A 26329-nucleotide genomic window follows, 5' to 3' on the forward strand; every position below is an offset into this window, starting at 1 on the left:
TGGGTTCCTGTTGTGTGAGTTTGAGTCTTTTTTAACAAGTTATTTTATTTGTTACTAGGCTATATTTTCATCTAAGCAGTGACCATTGCAAAATGAATTGTCACACAAAACAGGACGGAGCTAAGATTTAAAGTTGGCATTGTGGCTCGAGTTTGTGCGGCACTGTGTTTAATGTTGCCGTATTGCGCGTTGCTTTGAGTAGCCGCTCAGATCTCGGCAGCAGGGCCCGCTTTTTTTTCTTTTTAAATGGGGCCACCAACCATTTCAAAAGATATGTAATTACTGAGCAAACCCTTGTGTTAATGACCCTTCTGCAGGTCTTACTTACCCCACTGCTCCCTCTGCAAACATGAAACAAACAGCAGGGAAGGGAGGCTTTTCCAGAACCAGCTAGCCCTAGCTCTCTTCGTCTTGTTTCCAAAAGTGGCTTGTTCAGGCGTATGTCACGATGTCCGAGGAGCGTGCAGCGAGTAAAGAATATGCTGCAGCTTGTTCTGGTTGTGGATACAATGCTAGCAAAAAAATTAACATTCTTTTGGCCAACAGCCTTTTGCTATCACCAGTGTTTTAAGTTGGGTGGATTCTGCTACAACTCAGCATGGACTGTAATAAAAATCCGACATTGAAACAGGCACCTGATTGGCCCTCTATTCTTGGCTTTCCAGATTCTTCTTTTTTATCAAGTTGATGTGATGTGGATATAACATGTCGCTATGAAGCAGTGGGCTGTTGTGGCGGTGACAAGAGTTCCCAGCATCGCTGCAAGCTCACCGATTGCTGCAGGCTGGCAGAACTCTGACATAGGCACGCTTCGAGGTACAGAAGGGCTAGGCAGTGTATTTGTGATCCTACCACCTTGCCTGGTCTCTTGACAGTGTTCTGTGATGCAAAGTGTGTTTGTTTTTAGTTCTAGCCTTGAGACAGCTTTGGCTAGTTGTGTTGCCAGTTTTTCGTTTTACCCAAAAATCAGAACAAGAATGAACATATATATATACATAAGTACGTAAATGTCTACTGTGAGAAAGTGCCATCTTTCTTGCATGGTATGCCCCCACTTTTTGCTGAATTGCTGAATGTACTTTGACTGAGTGTGCCCTGGACTCCTGCCAATCAGGTGCCCAGGGCCTATGTTCCTTTCCTAAAAACCTAAAACCCAAATTGGCAAACCCTGGCCACATGTCAGCACCTGGTAAATGGTACCCTAGGTACCCAGTGCCTTGTGAGCAGGGAAGGCCTCTAAGGGCTGCAGCACTCATTGTGCCACCATTAGAGGCCCTGTACCCTAACACACCCACACTGCCCTTGCAGGCTGAGTGTCTGGGTACAGGACAAAACAAAGAGCCGACATGGCACACATCCCTGTGTGCCATGCCCACCACCTACACTGCGCTCTGGCATACATCCGCCACCCCTCTAGCTGGGTGCCCTATGCCAGTGGTGTGGGCACAGGAGCAGGAGCCCTGTGCCCCTTCAGTACCCAGGTCCATTCCTGGGCACTGTAAGTTCAGTGCTACCATGTAAGAGTACATGGTGCTGAGAGATCGTCAAACACTAACTCCACAGCACCATAATGGCAACACTAAAGACTGAGAAGTTTGATATCAAACTTCTCAGCACATTAAACCCGCACTGATTCCAATGTGGGATTTAATGTACCAAGCACCCCAGAGGGCATCTTAGAGATGCCCCCTGAAACCTAACCTACAATCCATGTCTGGTCTGAGAGGCTGCCTAGGCTGCCACACAGCAGACATGTTGCTGGACCCCTGGGTAGGAGAGCCCCTGCTCTCCTGGGCCTGCAACAATGCACATCCTGGGCGAGGTGCTAGATCTCCTCCCCCAGGATGGGCAGGGGGAAGCTTCAAAGGCATGCCACCTCTGAGCTTCCCCAGGCCACTGCAACCCCCCACTCTGGAGGGAAGCTTGGCCGGAAACCCCAAATAAGGACAGGGGATGTGCCAGCCTGCCAACCCCACCCCTCAGGTGGGGGAGGCGAGGTGAAGCACATCTCCGGGCTCTTGCCATCTTGAAGATGGGGAGCCCTGCCCAATCAGGACTAGGCTACTGCCCCCCTCCCACAGGAGAGAGGCAGGATAGAGGGTGTACCCACCCCAGGAGAGGGACCCATTGGTCCCTGTCCTTCACCTACCTGTAACGCCCCTAAATCTAGTATTTAGGGGCACCCTGAACCTTCCTTCCCCAGATTCCAAAATACAGAGAAGAGCAAGAAGAAAGAAGACCTGCCCTGCAGCTGCTAAGAAGAGGAAGACACCAACTGCTTTGGCCCCTGCCCTACCGGCCTGTCGACCCTCGAACCTGCTCCTGCTACAACCCGGCATCTCTTGTGGCCAGCAACCTCCCAAACCCCGGAGGACCTGGCTACCTTTTGGCTCTAAGCCCCTGGGACTCCCATGAGTAGAGGCTCTACTCAAAATCTACTTCTAATCCCTGGCATCAGCCCGGAACCGCGAACCCTCCACACTCTGCACCCGCCAAGCCTAGCCTGTGCCGGAGCGATCAAAGACCACGAGGACGACCCCACGGCGACTGTGACCCAGAGTCCGGCACCCAAGGACTTCACTCGACGCTCCTGAAGACGCCTGCAGCCTCAGAACCAGGTGCCCCACCAACCGCGATCAACAGACGGTAAGATTTCCCGACACCAAAAGGCACCCCTGCACCCGGCGTCCCGCGGCCCCCTGTGCCCAACTTCGGGGTACCTACCTATCCTCCATCTACCCAACTTACCTCTTGAAGTGGTGGTGGCACCTGAAGAATCTTCGTCCCAGAGCGTGCAGTCTTTTTCTAAACCGGAGCTTTCCCATTGAAATCAATTGAGCGCCCGAAGGCTCAAAAGCACCCTGCACCCAGCCGCCCGAGTGGCCCTGGCAGTGTAACCTCTACACCCATCTACTTCCCCATTTGCCTTGAGCAAGTGACCAGGAGCCCAGCTCCCACAGCCGCGTGGCCTGCTAGTCAGCAGCCACCAACCAAGGCCCCACTGCCTCCCATAGGATAACATTGGGCCTAACTCTCTCTGCACCCGGCTGCCCCTGTGCCGCGGAGGGTGTAACAACTGTACCTACCTGACCCTGGGAGACCCCTGAGTCTATGCCCAGAACCTTAACTCTGCCAGTCGAGTACTTACCTTAAAGCAGATAACTCAATTTTCTCCATAGGGTAACATTGACTGGTTTTTGTCTGAAATTTCTTCCAAGTGTGGACTTTTCAAAACTTAAAATATTCACCAAAAATCAGCCGAATAACGAAAACAAAAATACTCACCTGCTATTATGTGAGCTCCCAGTGCTGGATCTTGGTGCCCATTCACTGTTTTTCTGTGAAATTTCTTCTAGGTGTCGATTTCTGCAAACTTTAAATATTCTTTAAAAATCATATAAATTGTGAAAACGTAATTACTTACCTGTTTAGGATAAAGGTCCCAGTACTGAGTCTAGGCACCCAGTACTGAATTACAAAAGTAACGAGAACATACTATACCTGCAACTTGAATTTTCTTTTATAGGGAATCATTGACTGTTTTCTATGAAATATTTTCTAAGTGTCAAGTTTTAAAATAGCAAAATATTGTCTAAAAATCATAACAGTAACTAAGTCGATTTTTATCACTTGATTCCAAGTACTGACCCAGGACTGAATCTAGGATCCAGTCCTGGAATTCCAAAAGTAATCCTAAAAGTAATCTGTTGCAAATAACTTGAAACTTCCATTGAACTCAATGCATGATGGTGTTTAAAATTGTGTTGCCTATTGCAACCACTTGTAACTTTCTACAAAAGTCAATTGCATATTGCAAAAGTATTTATATAAAGCATCTCATTCTGAGAAAGTATATTTTAATACCTATTGTTGGTTCTAAAATAAAACAAGCATATATTTTTTATATATAAACCATTGGCCTATAGTTCAGTTATTGAGTGTGTGAGACCATTTGCTGACTGAGTGTGTGCAACAAATGCTTTACACTGTCCTCTGATACTGCCTTACTACTCGACCAAGCTACCACTTTAGAGAGTAAGGTTATATCTAACTTTAGCCTCTGCCAAACCTCTGGGGACTGTGGACTCTGTACACCCTGTTCCTATTTGGGAACAGTATATACAGAGCCACTTTCTCACATCTACTGAAACAAGTATTGGCATAGCCAATAGGTCTCGCTTTTGGGACCTTATAAGTATTTAGTTATGCAGCACAATATCCTTGGTGCAACAACATCAACTGTTGCATGACTAAACACTTATAAGGTCCCAAAGATGAGACCTATTGGCTATGCCAATGCTTGTTAATATATGCAAGTCACTTCTACAGCAGGCCTATTGAATCCAAAGGCAGGGTGCAGCGTATGAAAAAGTAGAACATGTTTTTCACATGTTCTGATGGTAAAAACTGACAATTGTCGTTTTTACTGTTCGAGATGCTAGTAGCTCGGTTGGAGAGTAGAGTTACATGCGGACAACTAAGCTGTGCTAACTTCTGAATGGGCCAACCAACGTTTGTACCTCAAGGTATCAAACAACTTGTTACATTAAACCCAACTTGATGCCGAAGTTGGAATTAATGTAACTTGTTGCCACTCTTTTGACCAGTTTTCCTGTGACCATTTACTGAGGCTGGCCATGAGACGACCTTCTGCCTGCCTTGGGAGACTTTTAAACAGTTCCCAGGACAGGTAACAATAGAGACCTGCCACTGGATGGGGGTTACCTCCTGGAAGGAAGCCACACGAGGTGTGAGCCCAAAAGGGAAGCTTCAAATGGGCAGCCACCTTTAAAGGGCAAATGGTGAACACACTCAGGAGGGGCTGCTCTTTTGTTCAGGTAATCAGGTTGACATCAGGAACAGAGAGGGGGCAAACAGTGGGCACATCTGTTTTTACATGGGCGTGTACCCCCCCAGATAGCCACACCTCTAGGACCGGCTACTGAGCTCCACGCACCAAAGAAAGGGTTCAGCCATCTTGAGAGTACAACTCTTGGCAAGAAGTTTCCATCAGGAGGGTGGAGATGAAGTAGTCCAACAGCTACTGCCAATGTTATCCCCCAAAGGCACTTTTTGAGCATAAAATGGGCACCATGGCACCCAGAACTCAGATCCTGCAGGGATCATTGAATTGTCACAGTGCAGCCTCGGAGTCAGAGACTCAATGCTCAAAAGTTGCACCAGAGTCTGCTGGACACTGGAGAGTCGGAGTGCAGGTTGGTTACCCAGAAGAAACGTTATCACCAAAAGAAGGGAACTGCTGGTTTTGTTGTGGCCAGTGACCAGTAGTCTTGTGGTGATTGGACTTGCTGGACCAAATACAACTTTGAGCGACGTCAACCCCTGTGACCAAAGTTGTCCCACCTAGACTTTGGACCGAGGAGTAGTCCCAAAAAGAACCTTATCAACCGCACAGCATCTTCAGTACCCTTGAGAATCCTGTATCCCTAGCATCAGGACCACTCCATAGAAGTCAATGGTAAGGGACCACTGACACCGGAACTGGACTCAAGATTTGCCAAGGTAATCATCTCTTCGGTTCTTGCTGGTCCCCTTTACAGGCAACCCACCAGAGTTGGTTGCCCAAAGCACTTTCAAGTAACTGCATTCATCCTTGAAGTAACTTTTTGTTAAAAAAGCTTTTAAGTGTCAAATTTATTGAATTTGCAAATACTTGTTCGCAGTGGAGTGAAAAGTCTTGAATCCATTTCTTCAGAACTCACTGGTAGATCTTCGTTTTGGTGTCCATAAATATTTAAAAAATTTGAAGCATTTTTATAAATTGCTGTCAAATTTGAGTCGCACTTCTTCAGTTGTTTTGGTGCTGTTTAAATGGTTTACACTTGTTCCTTTGCTGAAGCCAGACTGCTCGAAGCCACAGCTACCTAAGGTTGAGCTAAAGTTTGACAAACAAAGCCTAACTGGTCCTAAGAAGAGTTAGTACTGTATTATACAGTGAGGTTTTACAACACCACCATATAATACAACCTATTTCTTCACACAGACATATTACTGGCAATCAAACTCCTGAAAGGTGATGGGGTGAATGCTTGCAAATAGTCTATCCAGTGGCAATCGATCAGAGTGACAATCAAACACATCGGTTTTTGCCCACACTGCCACTCTAGACAGAGGCCCACCTAATGCAAATCAGTACAGACCACGATCCTTAAGGTAACAGTCCATCCAGAAGAATCTTGGTCATCTCATCCTTCCACCCTGCAGCCCACTGCTTTTTTGGTTGGCAACTTCGAGATTCACACCCCTTTGATTCTCACTGCTTAAGTTATGCCCCTGTGTATTAGACTGCGAACATTTTTAAATCTCAAGTTTTTTTTTTTAAAGGGTCTTCTGAATCTAAAAGACACAAAGATCTGCAACTTAGGGCGTGTAGCCTCAGCAAGTGGGATAAAAACCAGGCAGTTGTCTACAGTCAAGCGAAGTGGCATCATCAGGTAGACCACAGAAAGGGAACACATTTACTGCGAAGGCCACAGAAAATACAGGAATGGGAGAATCCAAAGTCGAAACTAAAGTAAAGGCCACTACAAACTGCAGTATCAGCAACCTAGTTTCAAATGAACATGGTTTTAAGCGTCTTGATAGCCAACTAGTGCATTACGCCACTGAAACTTGCAGCCCTGCAGATTACGACACTAAGGCCCTCTTTGGTGCGAAATGCTGGCAGTAGTGTCCCTCCCACAGATTTATTATTTGAGGGTACTGCTAACTCAATGAATGAAGAATTATGGGTAATTATAAGGTTTTGCGGAAAATATGTGGAAACCTGGTTTACTGTGCCGATTCCCACATGCTGAAGGGCTCCTGGGCTGAAGTCTCTCAGGAGCCCATCTCTGAACATGCCACGAGGACCTATGCGGAGAAACAAAGCAACTGTACTATTTCAAAGCTATTTTTGATAACGCATAAGCTAATTTAAGTAATTCCGATCTCGGAACCAGTTGCAGAAAGTACTGGCGTTTGTGAATCCGTTATGTTCTGAAAATCTTATTGAATCCTTTTTGAAGTTGACGTCTATGCAAAATTGACCTTAGTTAGGGTCGTAATACAGCCGTGGGCCTTCCTTACTAAGATCGTAGCCAAATTGTTAAGACAGGGAGCTGATGTGCAGAAACAAAGATATTTATTTCAAGTAATAAATACCAGAAGGCCCATAGGCAGGTGAGAGCCAGAGGTGCTGCTCCTGACAGAAGTGCATACCAATAATAAATCAACATTCCAGTACATCATGCAAATACAAACACAGACTCCATGATGTTAATACATCATAATGTGGACTTAACCTTATTGGACACTGGAGTCAGGCTAATGAACAAACTTTGACAATGCAAGATTGAATATGTACAATAGTCGGTACCTCAAAATGTATTCTACATGGCGGAAAGAAGCCAGTGTGAGGTTCTTCAGAAGCATCATTTCACAGGACGAACTAAAGGTACCTCCCCTGTCGGGGCTGGGGCGCGGTAGCACAATTGCAATCAGTCGCCTTCAAAAAGTTGGAGGCCGCCCCCCGCAAAGGCCATGGAGGGAGCCCGCACCCTCCGGGCCCAGTCAGGAGCTCTCGGCCTGCCACCTGTGCACAGTGCCAGTGGGGACCCCTGGCGCGCGTTCGCCACGGATTGCAAAACATTTAAAAGGCCGCCTCAACAGCACCGGTCCTTCGGTGTCGGCAGCACGGCCTCGATTTGATGGATGAGGTAACACCGGGCCCTCCACGTGGCCTCCCGCAATTGTTGACCCGGGGGTCGAAGGGCAGAGCCTAGAAGTGGGGGTGGGAATTCAAGGGAAACGAGAGGGTATGAACAGCTGACGAACAGGCAGGCACGAAGGTCCGTGGACCCTCGCTGCTATCAGCGACGGGAAGGGTTCATGAATTCCAATGAAAGGCTGCGGTTTCCGGAACACCGACAAAGACTGCGACTTTTTAACTTCGTAACAACGGAACACAAAGCGGCTCTGCAGCAAACTGAAAGACGTCCGCTTCCACCACCCCGACAAGGACACCGCAGTCTGCATGTTTTACAGGAATGGATTACAAAGCTGGACAATAAATTAAATTCAACATTTAATCGTGGCATTTGGTGACATATGTCCCACCCATGCCTGTAGTGAAATACGAAAAGCCATTCAAGGAAGGGCAAGCTGGTGCAGGGAGCTTACAAAGAACGAGGGCGAGAGTCGGAGAACATCTCGGGGCCAAATACCAGGAGCAGCAGCAGAAAAAACATTCAGCATGCCCGCCTTTGGGGCCACTTTTACGCGGTTCACTGAACAATGCCTCCTCCCCAGGGGTCACTGCAGCATGAGAGGAACCTCATTCCACCTACTTTGCAGAACTATGTAGCGTCGCCCTTGAGTTAATGGTATACAGTCGCTGCCTTCTTTACACCCGCCCTACATGACTTACCACTGGCTCAGGAGTTTCCACTTAACAAAATCCATGCAAAGCCACTGGTGGTAGAGAATAGCTCGCTTTTTTAAACTGCCAACATCAAGCAGACAAAGTTTACCTTTCATTTTCTGTACTAATGACTAGTCTAAGTACACAGTGATGTTTCTAAATCATATACTATTTTAACAACATTCACCCCCAGTCAAGAGATCTGGGTTAAATCCATCATTCTTTTGCTCAATATGCCACCCCAGTTCAGACCTGGCCATATGCAAATCAGTCTTGACCCTTTGCCTCATGGGAACAGTCCAGCCCGAACTGCCAAGCCAGGTCCTTCCAGGACTGGAAACAAGCATCCTAAGACCGGTTTCACCTCTCATCAGCCAAGATAACTTGAATCCAGTGGCACAGTGAGCCCGGGACCCACATCTGGGAATACCCGGCGCACTTGGGCAAGAAAGCAAAAGAGACACGATTGATGGAAGGAATGCAGAACAAATCAAAACATTCCCCCTCGTCAAGAGATCTGGGTTAAATCCATAATTCTTTTTCTCACCAATCGGCTGATGAAGGGTGATGCCCTGAAACCCGGTACCAGGATGCTTGTTTCCAGTCCACGGAGGACCTGGCTTGGCAGTTCGGGTTGAACCATTACCACAGGGAACAGGGTCAAGACTGATTTGCATATGGCTGGGTCCAAACTGGGGTGGTGAGCAAAAGAATGATTGATTTAACACAGATCCTTGTGCCTGGGGGTGAATGTTTGCATTGTTCAGCATTCCGTCCATCAATTGTTTCTTTTGCATATGTCGCCCTAAGTGAGAAGGGTATGCCCAGCCGTGGGTCCCATGCTCACTACACCACTGGATTCAAGCTAGCCTGGCTGATCAAGGGTGATTCCCTGAAACCAGTCCCAGGATGCTCGTTTCCGCTCCAGGGAGGACCTTGCCTGGCAGTTCGGCATAAACTGTTCCCACAGGGAACAGGGTCAAAACTGATTTGCATATGGCTGGGTCCAAACTGGGATGGTGTGGTGAGCAAAGGAATGACGATTTAACCCAGATCCTTGTGACTGGGGGTGAATGTTTGCATTGTCCAGCGAGTTTTCTTTTCCATATTAGCTTTTCAGAAGCAGTTTCCTAAAAATCACTCATCGCTTCACAGCCTGATGGATAGCCTCATTTGGAATTTAACTATATTCCTAGACGAGAGGGTCCTCAGGTGGTGGTACTGTTTGCTCATACACAACAAGCTCTGTAAGAGTCAAACAAGACCTCTTTCTGACGCTGCAAACACTGCCTTACTTCTTATAACCAAGTATTTGAAAAAACCAGCAGATGCAAGGACAGTGTAGATTTACTACACTCCATGAATTCACTAGATGTTTGAAGTAAGGACAATCCTTCATACCTTTGATGGTCAGATTAAAGCAGCCAAGACGATCCCCAGAAAGCGAATCAGCTCCACACTGTAGGACCACAGCACTGGGCTGGTACATCTCCATCACCTTCGTCATCACCTAGGACAAACCAGCAGTTACACGATCTATGAAAATGAGCCCAAGAAGAGATAGAAGAATACATTCAAGTGTAAAAATAGAAGATTATCAGTTAATCCCAGTAGACCAAGTGTTTTGAAAAGGAATTCCTGGAAGGAACGAGTACGTACAGGTGAGAACATTCTCCCGAAACCCACTTATAAGGCTTAAGAGAAACCAGAGACAGCAGATCTCAACATATGTTTTAGTGAGTGGCCCTACTGCCTTCGCAATGAACTATTAATGACCAACTGCTATTGAGCAAGTTTTGCTTTATTTTTGACTTCTACATTTTGGACTGGGCAGACGTTAAAAGAAATGAAAAATAAAAATCACAGTTCGATGGTAAGTGAACAATTAATTGGAAGAGTGTTAATGTTGGGGTAAATGACGAATGCTTGTATTATGTTGCCCCTTAGATGTTCTTGACAACTTCACCACACTTCATAGAATCAGACTGCATTCTACAAAGACTTAATTCCGTGTTCCAGTGCTGAAACTTTTTTTTTTTTTTTTTTTTTTTTAATATCAGTTTTAAGTAGCCACGCATTTGCCTCAGAAAAAATGATCGCATTTGCCTCAGAAAAAATGATTTTTTCCAGCATTAAGTTGTGCTGCTCATCTCGGGGTGGGTGATGGGTAGGGATGAAGGAGAACATGAAGCTGTTTTATATGAACACCAGGTGAACATGGCATAGGTAGGCCTTAGGCAGCTGGAGTGAGGCACTCAAAAATGAAGACAAAGTGTCTTCCTAGATTTCATTCCAAGCACTACTTCAGCATTTTGAAGGAACTTCCAGACAGGGTTAAGACTTTCTCCAGGCTTTGTGAAAGACACCCAACACTGCAAGGATCTGATTACAAAAACACGAAGTCTTAAAGTTCATAGAAATGACCTAAACAGTAATGAGTGTCAATGGGCAAACTGTGGGTCGATTCAAATCAATCATTATTTGTTACTCGTGGCTAATCACCCCGAGGGGTACCCAGGCACTGGGGTATGGTGAGCCTCAGTCAAAGAGCCAGGTCTTGAGCCCCCTCCTGAAGTCGGCAAGGGGAGGTTCGGAGGTGGAAAGGGAAGTCGTTCCGGAACTTGGGGGTGGGGCAGCAGGAAAAAGCAGCCTCCACTGTGGCGGACACGTGCGAGGGAGGCAGATCAGAGTTGCCTGGTCATCTGGTGGAAGGTCAGTCGGTGGCTGATGTAGGAGGGGCAGCATTGTGGAAAGCCTTGTAGGCGAGGGTCAGCAGCTTGAACTGACATCTCTTCGGGACCAGGAGCCAGGTAAGGTTTTTGGGGGGGGGGGGGGAGGGGGGGTGATGCTGGTCTGTTTGGGGAGGTCGACATTGAGTCTGGCTGCTGTGTTCTGGATTGTCTGTAAGCGTTGGAGGAGGCAGGTAGCAGATCCGGTGTAAAATGCATTTCCGAAGTCGAGTTGGCTGGTGACGAGGACTTGGGTTACTGTTTTCCAGGTGTTGATAAGGATCCACCTGAAAATCTTGCCAAGCATGCGGAGTATGGAGAAGCAGGAAAAGGGAATGCGTTGACCTGGCGCTAGGTCACTGTCCAGGCTGATGCCGAGGTATCGGGCATTTTTGGTGGGAGTAGGTAAGTGTCCAAGTGCTGAGGGCCACCACGTGTCGTCCCATGGGAGGGTGTTATTTTCAAAGAGGAGAACTTCGGTCTTGCTAGAGTTCAGTTTCAGGCAGTTGGATCTCATCCAATCGGCGACATTGGTCATGGCAGTCTAGAAGTTGCCCCTGGTGGAGGCGGTATCCTCTGTGGGGAGGGGGGGGGGGCGTGGGGGGGGGGGAAGGAGGATGAGTTGGTTGTCGACGTATGAGATGATGTTGATTCTGTGGGTGAAGACTGTCGGCCAATTGGGTCATGTAAGCGTTGAAGAGGATGGGGCCAAGGGCCAATCCCTGGGGGACTCAGCAGATGATGTTTTTGGGTTCAGAGGAGAAGGGGGGTGGGAGGTGGATTCTTTGCGTTCATCACATGAGAGCGTTTCTTCTGATGCCGATATGGAGGAGTCTGGTGATGAGGGTGTGGAGAAATATGGTGTCAAAGGCCGCTGAGAGATCGAGAAGGATCAAGGCTGCTGACTTGCCATGGTTGACTATGGCGCTGATGTTGAAGGTTGAGACCATCAAGGCAGTCTTGTGTGTGGGGCGCTGGGAAGAGCCACCGGGGAGGGATTTTTCAGGGGTGTGGGTGGGTCGTGGAAGGGGGAGGGGGGGGGGGGGAGAGAACACACACCTTACCTTGAGGCCAGGTCCCACTTCTTCTCTGGAGAAGGGGAAAGTGCACATGACTGGTTTGGGCAGCACTAGAGGGCTGACCAAACAGTCACTGCGCACTCAGGAATGGGCAAACCACTCCTCCCTTGCCCCGTAAGCAGAGCAGCCCCGCCCACCCACCTGCAAAGGAAACATAAAATGGTAATAATTAAAGGTTATTACCATTTTATGTTTTTGCTTCTCGCACTGCAAGAAAGCAGTGGGGCAACACTCCTCGCCATAGCTGAGGCGATGCTTCTCCGCCATATCAGAGGAGCCGCCACTGGTACATCAGACATTCAAAGATGGAAGCATGAAAGTAAAGGGTAGATGTATCGAAGAGGGCTCTGCCTTATGTGGGATCTGCACAAAAACCTCTCACAGAGAGAGGTAACCCCCATGCAAGCGGATATGTTGAAAAACATGGGCTGTTTTAGTTACACAGAGAGTAGTTATCTGTACAGGCCCAGAGCTTTCTAGGGGAGGGTAAGGAGCATCTAACCTACTCAAGCAGTTATCAAAACTAGGCTTTAAATGTGATATTTAATTTTGGGACTTGTATGGCTAGTGCCACACAATTCAATGCTTTCTTCGATCCTTCCATGGAGAGATTTACTGTGTTACTTCCTGTAGTGAGCATCTACGAAGTGCTCCATACAAAGACCACCAAAGGTTTACTCCCACAGCAGAGTCTTTGGGTATATCACCTTTACCCGAACTTGGTGCGGGTGGCCCTGCAGCTCTATAAAAGTAACTTTACTCAGCTCCTTCAGTCTTTCATTTGGGTACAATCAAACTGGATCTCAAACCAAATGCAACATAAATGGATGAACAGAAGAGGTTCTTACTGGTTTAAAGATGGCTTCATAGGACTCATCATCAATACCGTCTCGGAGGGGAAAATTCACAGCATAGTACTTGCCCTTCCCCGCCCCGATGTCCTGTAAAAGGCAAGCAAAAGCCATTACTTGGGTAGAAATCTAACATTCACAGGACAAGAGCAGAATACTCAACTCTTCAAACAGCACCTTCTCACTTTCTAAATCCACTCTGCCATTCACTACAAAGGGCATTCACAGCATTTTGGCACCCCACTCTAGTCTACGCCCACTCATCCCATCCTCTAGCCTTAGCACATTGGTACTCAAAATACTGCCCGACAGCGGCTCGGCAAACCATTCCTTGCGGCCAGCTGATCATCTTCTGGGACACTGGTAAATCGGGAGAGAACGTTTCACCAGTTCATTTTTGGGCCCAATTCTGCTAAGCCCATACACATTGTTATGTTATTCTCGGTTTGGTTTCTACAGTTAGTTCAGCTTGTTTTATGAGCAGGTTTGTTCTGCTCACATAACAAGCAGAAATGACTATAGAAACAAAGCCTAGAATCAGAAAGACAAAAAATGTCACAAAGGCACTCTTTTGGTTATTGGCTTTGCTTCTACAGCCCTTTCACCTTCCACTTTCAACAAGGAAGCCTTGCTCATTGATGAAAGGTTAAATGAGGGGACTGTGAAAGTGCTTAAAAAATGATGGGAAATGTTATTGCGAGTATAAAAGGAGAGGGTCAGTGAGTGTGGAAATGGGTGGTAGACAGGTATATATTCTGTAACTATTTAATGTCCTTATAACCTGCACATAGCTGAATATAAAATGTAAAGCAAAACCCTTAAATAAACAAGCATTGGCATAGCCAATAGGTCTCGCTTTTGGGACCTTACAAGTATTTAGTTCTGCATCACAATATCCTTGGTGCAACAACATGAACTGTTGCATGGTTAAACACTTATAAGGCCCCAAAGGCAAGACCTATTGGCTATGCCAATGCTTTAAAAAAAACAGACAAGCAGCGCTATTAGGCTCCGGCTGCCACTTAGAGGTAGAAAGGGAGAGGTGTGGAGAGAGAGAGAGAGAGAGAGAGAGTGTGGAGAGAGAGAGAGAGAGAGAGAGAGAGAGGTGTGGAGAGAGAGAGAGAGAGAGAGAGAGAGGTGTGGAGAGAGAGAGAGAGAGAGAGAGAGGTGTGGAGAGAGAGAGAGAGAGAGAGAGAGAGAGGTGTGGAGAGAGAGAGAGAGAGAGAGAGAGTGTGGAGAGAGAGAGAGAGAGGTGTGGAGAGAGAGAGAGAGAGAGGTGTGGAGAGAGAGAGAGAGAGAGGTGTGGAGAGAGAGAGAGAGAGAGGTGTGGAGAGAGAGGTGTGGAGAGAGAGAGAGAGAGAGAGAGAGAGAGGTGTGGAGAGAGAGAGAGAGAGAGAGAGGTGTGGAGAGAGAGAGAGAGAGAGAGAGGTGTGGAGAGAGAGAGAGAGAGAGGTGTGGAGAGGGAGAGGGAGAGAGAGAGAGAGAGAGAGAGAGAGAGAGAGGTGTGGAGAGAGAGAGAGAGAGTGTGGAGAGAGAGAGAGAGAGAGGTGTGGAGAGAGAGAGAGAGGTGTGGAGAGAGAGAGAGAGAGAGGTGTGGAGAGAGAGAGGTGTGGAGAGAGAGAGAGAGAGAGAGGTGTGTGGAGAGAGAGAGAGAGAGAGAGAGAGGTGTGGAGAGAGAGAGAGGTGTGGAGAGAGAGAGAGAGAGAGGTGTGGAGAGAGAGAGAGGTGTGGAGAGAGAGAGAGAGAGAGAGAGAGGTGTGTGGAGAGAGAGAGAGAGAGAGGTGTGTGGAGAGAGAGAGAGAGGTGTGTGGAGAGAGAGAGGTGTGGAGAGAGAGAGGTGTGGAGAGAGAGAGAGAGGTGTGGAGAGAGAGAGAGGTGTGGAGAGAGAGAGAGAGGTGTGGAGAGAGAGAGAGAGGTGTGGAGAGAGAGAGAGAGGTGTGGAGAGAGAGAGAGAGGTGTGGAGAGAGAGAGAGGTGTGGAGAGAGAGAGAGGTGTGGAGAGAGAGAGAGAGAGTGTGGAGAGAGAGAGAGAGAGAGGTGTGGAGAGAGAGAGGGAGAGAGAGAGAGAGTGTGGAGAGAGAGGCGTGGAGAGAGAGAGAGAGAGGTGTGGAGAGAGAGAGAGAGAGAGAGTGTGGAGAGAGAGAGAGAGGAGAGGTGTGTGGAGAGAGAGAGTAGTGTGTGGAGAGAGAGAGAGGTGTGGGAGTGAGGAGTGTGGAGAGAGAGAGAGGTGTGGAGAGAGAGGTGTGGGAGAGAGAGAGAGAGAGGTGTGGAGAGAGAGAGAGAGGTGTGGAGAGAGAGAGAGAGAGAGAGAGAGAGAGAGAGAGAGAGAGAGGTGTGGAGAGAGAGAGAGGTGTGGAGAGAGAGAGAGAGAGAGAGAGAGAGAGAGAGAGAGAGGTGTGGAGAGAGAGAGAGAGAGAGAGGAGAGAGAGGTGTGGAGAGAGAGAGAGAGAGAGGTGTGGAGAGAGAGAGAGAGAGAGAGAGAGAGAGAGAGAGGTGTGGAGAGAGGTGTGGAAAAAAGGGAGAGAGAGAGAGAGGTGTGGAGAGAGAGAGAGGAGAGAGAGAGGTGTGGAGAGAGAGAGAGAGAGGTGTGGAGAGAGAGAGAGGGAGAGAGAGAGGTGTGGAGAGAGAGAGAGGGAGAGAGAGGGAGAGGGAGAGAGGTGTGGAGAGGGAGAGGTGTGGAGAGAGGGGGAGAGGTGTGAAGAGAGAGAGAGAGGGAGAGGTGTGGAGAGGGAGAGGTGTGGAGAGCTGTAGAGAGAGAGAGAGAGAGAGATGTAGAGAGAGAGAGAGAGTAGAGAGAGAGAGAGAGACTTGGCCTAGCTCCCATATATTTATGAAGCATTACAGGCTGCAGCTGGGAGAGAAACGATTCGCATGACTTGGGATCACTGGTGTTGGATGCAGGGACAGAATAAGGGGAAGTGAATCAAACTAAATTCTTGGTTTGACTACAAACCCAACGCACGGTTTATTGGGATTAAACTACTGCGACGGGAGAAAAACATGCTCATTGTTTCGCTTAAATATTTTGCTAAAATCTAGACGGCTGCCCCTCAATGTTATTCAATAAAGAATGAGTGCACAGGTGTAAGAAGTAATAAATCATCCAGGTAGCCAATCGGAGTTGAAGGTTTTATTTCCATAAATGAAATCACCCACGACCACGACGTCCGGCTGCCACAGATCCCAGTACAAACTAACTGTTGCTCAGAGAACCGGTGGCAGTCGACGTCGCAGAGCGCGGACATGCATTCAATTACAAACATGTTGACACACGAGACGGTCGCACGCAAGACTCCGTAGAGGACTGCATGCGCTGCGACCATCTCGTGCACTGAACAAAGAAACCAAGTAATAATGAACACTACAACATCTTTCCCCTTAACAATTGAAATAAAAATGAGGACTTACATATCCAATTACACTAACAATCTATACATGTATATAATATTGACCATACACTCACAATGAGCAAAGTATATATATCTTTTTTTTTTTTTTTTTTTTTTTTTTTTTTTTTTTAATCAAGGTGAGAATTTCTAAACCTCAACATTTAATCATTCCAAAATATAATCTTTGTATTTGCTTGGTAGCCTCCTAGTGCGAGTAGCGTTCTCCCCACACCTAGCTGCCCCCTCTTCGCACAAATGTGCAGAAGCAGAGGCCACTTCAGACTGCGCAATAGAAGTAGGTGTAGCAAAAGTTGCCATATTTTGAACTTTCAATGGAACCACATCTTGTACCCAATTGTAGGATTCCGAATGACGTGCATTTAACCCACAACGGTTGGAAATGATATCAGCTTGAAAATTAGAAATCAGGACTAGATTTCTTTTGCTCCACCACCCTTTGTTAATTAAGAAGGCTGAACCTTTAGATACCTTGCCAACTTGAACTGGAGATGAAAACTTAGAAGAACCTTTCGCCACTTTCTTGGGTTTCTTAATCAATACCCAATCACCAGGTTTCAATAAATCTCCACTAAAGTGTTTGTTAGAATCAAAATGGCTCTTCATCTTTTCTTGGGTGTTATGCACTCTCTCTCTAATCATATCTAATGAATCCATTTTCCGCTCTGACTTGTCAGACAACCATGTAGGAAATAAATTTGAGTGTGCCATTCTACCTTTCAGTAATGTAAACGGTGCAACCCCTGTTGTAGAATGAGGAGTGGTGTTATATGACCAAACTTTGTCTCTCAAATAATCATCAACACTCAGGTTTGAGGCATTTGCAGTTTGGATACCTTCTTTGATTAACCTGTTACCTCTTTCAACTAACCCATTTGAGGATGGGGAATAAAGTGCAACCTTTAAATGTTGTATGTCATGAGACTCTAAAAATTTGCACATACGTTGTGATGAAAAGTGAGTACCATTGTCAGTGACTATGGACTTCGGTGAACCCTTTATTTTACAAACATGTTCTAGAAACCTGATGGTGTTTTCAGTAGTGGCCCCATCACAAAACCAGTAAAACATGCACTTAGAAAAATAATCAATCAATAAGATCAAAAACTTGTTTTGCATTGGAAGTAATTCATATAGCCCAGAAAAGTCCATACCTACTTTGTCCCACGGCCCACTTGGAAAAGGTACAGGGTGTAAGGGGGTTTGTAAGGTTTTCCATTTTTATCAGACAAGCGGCATTCTGGGCATGAATCAATTGTGGATTTGACTTTAGCGTCAATAGAAGGCCACCAATAAAATTCTTTAATTCTCTTACAGGTTTTAGAGAAACCAAGATGACCTTGATGAGCTAATTGAATAATGTCCTTGCGTATCTTTTCAGGGGGAACAAAAAGATCATGACGCATGATGATGTCACCAACCATAGAAAGTTCCTCAGCAACATATGCGAATTTCCTCAAATCACAGGGTAGTGTTCTGGTTGCAGGCCAACCTTGAGTAATGAAATCGCCTAACTTTTTGTAAATTGTGATCTTTGTCACTTTCTACATTCCAAGTGTGTTCAGAAATGGAGGGAAATGCCCCAACAGCATCTATGGTTGCAATCACACACTCAGCAAAATTAATGTCGTCTTCCTTGTGAACATTTTCTAACGACATTCTGGAGAGACAATCTGCTCTAAAGTTTTTCCCTCCCGGTAAATGTTTAATTATGAAATGGTATTCTTGCAACGTAGATAGTAAACGTATGAGTCTAGCAGATGCCTTATTGGGACCAGTACTTGAGAGTATGTACACTAAGGGTTTGTGATCAGTGAAAATGTCAAATTCCCGCCCCCAAATGTAGGATCTAAACTTTTGAATAGCCCAGACACACGCAAGTGCCTCCCGCTCGATTGTGCTATAACGTGTTTCTGGAGGTAGTAAGGTTCTAGATGCAAACGCAATTGTATGCTCTTCATTACCCACCCACTGACAGAGAACAGCTCCCAAACCAGACAAACTGGCATCAACATTAAGAAAACATCTACAATTATCTTTAAATGGGCGGAGAGCGGGGGCACGTTCAATGATGACTTACTTTATTGAAAGTGTCTTGCAGGTCATCATTCCACAAACATTTTGCACCTTTCCTAAGTAATGCTCGAAGAGGTTCAACTATCTGAGCATAACCATGTACAAAACGAGCATAATACTCGGCTAAACCAAGAAAAGAGCGTAGAGCATCTTTGTCTTTTGGGGTGATGCATCACGTACTGCTTGTATTAATGAAAGTTTAGGTTTAATCTAAAGGCTCAGACCCAGATACAAGGCGAGGCCAATCAGGAGAAACTGGGAATACAAGGAAATTACCAAAGAGAAGAGAATAAAGAGGATTCAGAGGGCCAGGACAGATGGAATAATAAAGAGGTCCTCAACTCACAAGGATCTCAGAAGATAAAAGGAACACAAAGACGACCCGAAACAAGGGGTTACAAAGCAATGGAAAAAAACGACGAATACAACGATGACGGCAAAATAAAGGATACTAAGTCTGATGGAAAAGAGAGAAGCACCGAGACTGGTCCGACTGAACAGAAACGGTATAAGGAAGTTGAGAAACAAAAAAAGAAAGCTAAGGAAAATCAGAGAACAAAAGAGATCGAAAAGGAAAAGGAAAAAGAATTGACAAGTAGGGAGAATCTTGATCTATTGGAGAAAAAGGCTAAAAGACTACAGACGATCAAAAAGTTAAAAGCTGTGGCTAATATAACTGGGCACTCAACAGGGTCCCAACCTAGAATCTCAAATATATTTAGCCCCGCAAACAAAGAAAGACAGACTGGCCCCTATAATGGCCTTCATAATGAAATTGTGTCAATCACAATGGACCAACAAGGACTACAAAGTAGGACCAAGACTGCTGCAGAAGAGGTCTTAGCGCCGGCAGACCGTCTAGAATATCTAGAACAGAGAAATATGCGGAAAATGAAAGTGGAAGGCAGCACCACAGCAGAACTGGTGAATATAAACCAACCCACAAAGGAATATACCTCGGCAGCAGTTTCCGATGGTTCTGAATCGGAGATTTATGAGACAGGAATTTCAATATCCAGCGAATACAGTGAATCCAGCAAATCCAGCGAAGAGTCGGATCATGGCGAGAATCCTAGACAGGAGGAGCTGGATAAAAAAACGCTCTTACCAACAGAAATCGGATTTAAAAATACTCTACTCTGTGATTACATACTAACAAAAAAATCTGGGAGAAAAAGAAGCAAACTCAAAAGACATCAAAATATAGCTCAGGATGAAACAACTGACCCTGGGAGTAATCCAGAACAAAATACAGCGAGAACCAAACTGTCACGCAAAAGTCCCCATCGCAAAACAAATCTAGAATCTGAAAGAAATAAGAATATCCCTTTTGACAATCCGGATGAAGATGAGCAGCTGAAGCATAGAGAACCTACTTTGAGTGAAGTTCTTGAATCAATTAAAAATTTTCATCAGGATGTAAAGAAAGATAGTCAAAGAAACCATGTCGCTATTCAAAAATTGGAAGGCGCTATCAATAAAATTGGTAATACTTGTCAGGAAATCTCCAATAGAATGTGTTCGGTAGAAGATCGAGCAGAAAACTTGGAATCAGACGTCGGCAGACTGCAACTGCAAGCCAAAGAGCATGAGGGCATAATTAAAGACCTAATGATAAAGCTTGAAGATCAAGAAAATAGAACAAGAAGGAACAATCTGCGATTTCTTGGGATTCCCGAGGGCTCGGAAGGTAGCGATCCAAGAAACTTTATGATTAATTTATTGAAATCCTCTTTCCCGGAACTTAACTCCTGGGAAAGGGATAAAGAAGTATGCCGAGCACATCGCTTTCCACTGTCAACACCAAAACGGTCAGAGAAATCACCTAAATACCCGAGAGCTCTCCTGGTAAACTTTGGAAACTTTGTGGTGCGTGACACTGTATATGATCTGGCTAGGCCAACTGCTCAAAGAGAATATAGGGGCTTTAAGTTTTTTGCAAGACCAGATTTTGCACACGCAACAGTTGAAAGACGATGGCGAATGAGACAGCTGTTTGCCCCTTTTGAAAAACTTGGAGCAAGAGTCTATCTGCAAAATCCGGCACGACTAAAAATAATATATAAAGGCACAACAAGGAGCTTCACAAGTGAGATACAGGCGGAGGTCTATCTCAAGGAGGTTGAAGAAAGTATGAAGCAAAAAAATGGCAACTGAACAGAAGGAGCTTTCTAGTGCTGACAAACTATCAATTACGACTGTTTGAAGTAAGGCTGATAATAAGTATGACTACATAGTAGCAGGCCAGGTAGTAGGCTCAGGCGTGTGGATCACACGGCCATCAACAGCTGGGTGAGTCTAAACCCAGGATGCCTCGAAGGGTGGTAGGAGGGGGGGTGGTAAGAGGTGGGGGAAGGGAGGGGGGGGAAAGGGGGCTGGACGGAGGATCTGGGGGGAGAAAATAATAAAATGAAGAGAGTTCGTACTGTTAAAGGGACTTTGCATGAAGGAGGAAATTTGAAACAAATATTGGGTTTTTATTATGAATTTAGGTATCCGGTCAGGCCGTTGTTATGGAAGCGTATAAAAATTGATAATGTCTAGAATTAGTATTGGATCTCTTAACATAGGAGGATTAAATAATTGGAAAAAGAGGGGGAAGCTTGAGCAGTATCTAAATATGATAAACTTAGATTTAATATGTTTACAAGAGACCCACCTACCGTGGAGCAAAAAACACTGGTTGAATTTTAAAGGCTATGAATTGCTGTCATGTTCATCCCAGACTTCTATGATAAGAGGCGTGGCCATAATTGGCAAAGTGGGGTTGGGAGGGGCCAAAAGGTGTAAGGCGGATTCACTAGGAAGATGGGCAATATGCGAAATGAACTTAGGCTTCACTATTTGCACAGTATATGGATCCAACACAGATGAGCCACAAGTTTTTAGCAACATTGAAAATGAATTAATTGATTGGCACACCAATATAGTACTATGCGGAGACTTCAACATTTCTGCGAATTTCATGGATGGTAGTACATACATTGGCAGTAAGCCAAGGGTGTTTAGAGCAATTATATCTATGATGCAGTCACATGGCTTATATGATGTGTGGGGAAACTTATCAACCGGAGATCCAGGGTACACATATTATTCACATCCTTATAATAAATACTCGAAATTAGATTACTTTATGATATCAAACACCTTACTTAAGAGTGCTCAAATAAATAAGCTTCCCAAAATCATGTCAGATCATAACCCCCTAGTTCTAAATATAATTATTAATAGATCAGTCAAGGTCCCCAGACCCTGGACATTCGATAAAAAACTGTTAACGGATGTCGACTACATTACTCGCTTGAAAAAATGGACTCATTCCTTTTTCGACGCTAATAGGTATAGTGCCTCACGGGGAGTGGTTTGGGATAGCTTTAAGGCAGGATTAAGAGGAGAGACCATAAGTTACACCACCAACTTATGGAAAAAGGCTAATAGGGAAAGGGAAGCATGGATGGGAAAATTAAGCGAGGCAGAGACACAACATAGACAAGATATAAGTACAGGTGATCAATCTGCCGAGAGCTTACATAAAGTAAATTCCATAAAAGCTGAGATCCAGAAACAACTAGCAAGAAAGGCGGCAGCATACTATCAGGCACAGAGATCGCGTCTTTATGAAACCGGCGAGCAAGCAGGTAGAGCTCTTGCTCTGCGAATCAGGCAGGTCGCAAGTAAAAACATCGTGTCACAAATTGAATATCAGGGCCAAACATACAACAAACCTATCGAAATTCTGGAGGGGTTTAGGAAATTCTATCAAGAACTATATCAGGAGGAAGTGGTAGGAGGGCACACGAATATAAGCTGGTTAGACATGGGCAGTAAGCTAAATTTAGGCCAGATCACTTCTTTGGAACAAGACATTTCAGTGACGGAAATATCCGAAGCTCTGCAAGATCTCGCAAGTGGAAAAGCTGCGGGCCCGGACGCCATACCGTTGGAGGTATATAAAAGCTTAAGGGAGGAAATAACACCATTGCTTTTAGATCTATTCAATGGTGTTATGAATACCGGAATAATACCAAAGTCTTGGCAAGAAACCAATATAGCTATCTTTCACAAAAAAGGGAAATCAAAGACCAACCCGGGCTCTTATAGGCCAATTTCCCTGATAAATAGCGATAACAAGTTATATGCCAAAATTATGGCCGCTCGCATCGGGAGGGTTATTGCGTCCTTGGTCTCCCCCTGGCAGCATGGATTCATCCCAGGAAGAGGAACTACAAACCACATTAGGAGAGCAATTACATTGTTCGATATTGGTGCTGCTAGGGGGGAGAGGGTCGCAATGATCCTCCTCGATGCAGAGAAGGCATTTGATCGCGTTAGATGGAGTTTTCTATGGAAGGTTATGGAAGCAAGGGGATTTGGCCCCAGAATCTGTCAAGCTATTCGTGCTATGTATTCATCACCAACGGCTAGAATTCAATTAATGGGGGAAAGATCAGATAGGATCAATATTACAAGGGGTACTAGACAGGGCTGCCCTTGTTCTCCAATTTTGTTCGCGCTTTATATAGATCCTTTAATAACCCAATTAATGAACAGCGTGATTATCAAACCAGTAACATCAAATGGGTTTCAAACTAAAATTCTTGCTTATGCGGATGATTTAGCAGTCATAACAAAAGATCCAGAGCTAGCAATGAGGGAGGTAGTTAACATCACCACTCAGTTTGGGGATGTGTCTGGCTATCGACTAAATGTTGACAAAACTCAGGTATTATGTTAAAAAAAAAAATAGACAAGGTGGATGGAAGATATGTAGCATCGGTAGTTTACCTGGGAATAACAATAAACGCAGAACCAGGTGAAATAATCAACGACAATTACACCCCTCTTTTGAAATCTATGGAAACAGACTTAAAACGAATGGACTCATTACAGCTGTCATTGATAGGGAGGGCTAACGTTATAAAAATGACAATGTTTCCTAAAGTGCTCTACAAATTAAGATCAATCCCATTTAAAATTGATGATAAAATTATTAGGAGAATTGAGGCCATCTTCTTGAAATTTTTATGGCAATATGGTAAAATTAGGCGGTCAAATAGATATATGTCACTACCACAAGACAGAGGTGGGTTGGGTCTGCCAGATATTAAGAGCTACCATCTTGCATGTCTTCTTACAGACATGGCTATTCTATTTCATCCGGGTGGCCCAACCCTCAGACAAACGGAAATACCATCAATTTTTCATCTATTGGTAGGCGGTGAAGCCGTAGGGCTTCTATTAAGGCAAAGTCAGAGGAGTTATTTCAAGGAAACTGGATATAAGACGTTAGAGGATGTATGGTATATTTGGAAAACTGTTAAAAAAGCTCTAGATATACCTACCCTCCATTATCGCACGCCACTTTGGAATTCAACACACTTTCCAAATTTTAGTAGGGATGGGACGTGGCGTCACTGGGAGAGTCATGGCATAGTAGAGCTGGGCCAAATAATGATTGGCGACAAGTGTAGAACACTTGAAGAACTTACACAACATTATTCACTACGAGGTTTTCAAGAGTTTAAATACATGCAGATTGTAAATAAAATTAAATCAATTAGGCCATGTATCACTTTGCTAGGGAAATTTGAATTAATTGAGTATTTGAAATCCGGGGGTCACAGAATTAGAGATATATATAAAATATTTAATGATGCAATAACAGATGATATCAACAAAATCGAAGCTGCATGGGCTAAAAAATTAGGAGATCCAGAAATAGATATTGATAAGGCGCTAGCTATGGACAAGAGATTCTTACGCTCTACGAATCTCAGAGCCCAACATTATAAAACCCTATTTAATTTATATTACACGCCCGAAAAACTATTTTCGTGGGGGAAAGCGATAGACAGTAACTGCCCCAGATGTGGAAAAGGCTCGGCAGATCTTATACATATGTTCTATGGCTGTGAAAAATTGAAATTAATCAAAATTGAAATAACACGTTTCTTAGAGAGGCTACTCGATGTTAAAATTACTCTATCCCCGACCCTGTTAATAGTCGGCTGTGATGTGAAACTAAACATAAGTATCGAGGCTGAAGCTTTAGTCTTTATCTCTGTATCAGTTCTTAGGATTCTAATCAGCGCAGCCTGGAAGGATACAGAAGCCCCAACTTTTCAAATGTGGCTGTGCAGAATGCTGGGTATACATAATATTGAGGATGCACTATATGATTTAAAGGGAGCAAAATTAAGGGATTTGGGCAAGCGACTTTGGGCCCCAGTGGCTACATGGAGGGCAGCAAAATTGACTACAAACGAATGATATATTGGCGGTGTCAATATTTAATATACGAATCTAATTTGTATTGTATGTCACTGTTTATTACTTTGTCTGTTTTTGTACTGCCTGAGGGTATAATAATCATATGTTTTATTATTTGTATTTATGTACCCATTTAATAATATGTATTTGACGGTACGCACTCTCAAATAAAATATTTAAAAAAAAAAAAAAAAGAAAGTTTAGGTTTAATGCCTTCCGGTGACAATGTATGACCTAGATAATCAAGAGTTTGAACACCAAATTTACATTTCTCATGTCGGATAGCCATGCCAGAGGATGACAAAGTTTGCAAAACCTTGGTTAAAGTAGAATTATGTGCCTCACGACTACTAGCATGAACCAAAATGTCATCTTGATATGCCTGGACCCTTGATATGTTTTTAAAAAGCGAGTCCATAAGCTTTTGGAATACGCTAGCAGCGGATGCCAGTCCAAAAGGTAACCTGAGAAATTTGAATGCGCCAAAGGGTGTGATGAAGGTGGCGAGTTCTTGGGAGTCTATACTGAGGGGAATTTGGTGATAGGCAGATCGTAGGTCAATGAGGGAAAAATACTTTGAATCTCCTATGCCAGCTAAAAGATCATGAATTTTTGGAAGGGGGTGACAATCTATAATGATGTTCTTATTTAGTGAGCGCAAGTCAGCACAGAGCCTCACCTCGCCTGATTTTTTTTTTTACAAACGACGATGGGAGAAACCCATTGGGATGAATTGCAAGGGACAATTATACTTTCAGAACAAAGATGGTCTAAAACTTTTTTAAGGTCGTCTCTAGCACTAAGGGGTAGGGATCTAACTTTGTGTACAACTGGTTGAGCATTTGGTTTAAGTCTTATCTGATGTTCAAAACCCAATACAGTACCAATGTTGTTAGCAAATACCAAAGGAAACTGCTTGATGACGTCACTAATGTCATTAGGGAGATCTGAGAAAGGAGAAGAGTTGATGGCTAAAGTGTTAAAGCCATCAATATCTTCAGCAATATATCCTTCTGGTAAATCACCGAGAACAATAGGGTTGTCAGAGCCTGGTTGGAGGTATATGCCCATTTTTGCAAGGTCCTGCCACCCCACAATGTCTCTACCTTTAATTGCAACATACATTTTTGTAAAAACGTGCCGACCTAAACATTTTAAATTGGACTTGAAATATCCAAGCATATCAATTTCATTTTCTCCAAACGCCTTGGGGTTAATGTCTGTTGGTGTAAGTGGAATAGATTCTTCCCAAGTGTGTCTGAATGAAATTTCTGAAAGAATTGTGATAGGAGATCCCGAGTCAGCCATGGCTCTGAATGAACAACCTGCAATTAAAATATCACACCATGGACCTTTAGCAGTACCAACATCAACAGCATTGCAATCAATTGTTACAACAACTTTGAGTTTGAGTTTAAGGGTTTTGTAGAGCGCTCATACACCTAGCGGTTTCTTGGCGCTAAATGGCTACTACTACTCAGGGGGCAGGAAGGTAT

General features: G+C 44.7%; 1 protein-coding gene across 1 annotated transcript in view; it reads right to left on the minus strand.

Moving 5' to 3' along the window:
• The window catches only part of HDAC1 (histone deacetylase 1), a 207262-nt gene that overhangs the window by 122195 nt on the left and 58738 nt on the right, over positions 1-26329 (minus strand). The window contains exons 7-8 of the mRNA XM_085648399.1: positions 13079-13171; positions 9824-9932 (exon numbers count right to left, since the gene is read on the minus strand). Of these exons, the coding sequence (XP_085504525.1) occupies positions 9824-9932; positions 13079-13171 (202 nt within the window). The remainder of the gene's footprint in view (positions 1-9823; positions 9933-13078; positions 13172-26329) is intronic.

The sequence above is a fragment of the Triturus cristatus genome, chromosome 3_2 (assembly GCF_964204655.1).
Source record: "Triturus cristatus chromosome 3_2, aTriCri1.1, whole genome shotgun sequence".
Classification (NCBI taxonomy): Eukaryota; Metazoa; Chordata; class Amphibia; order Caudata; family Salamandridae; genus Triturus; species Triturus cristatus.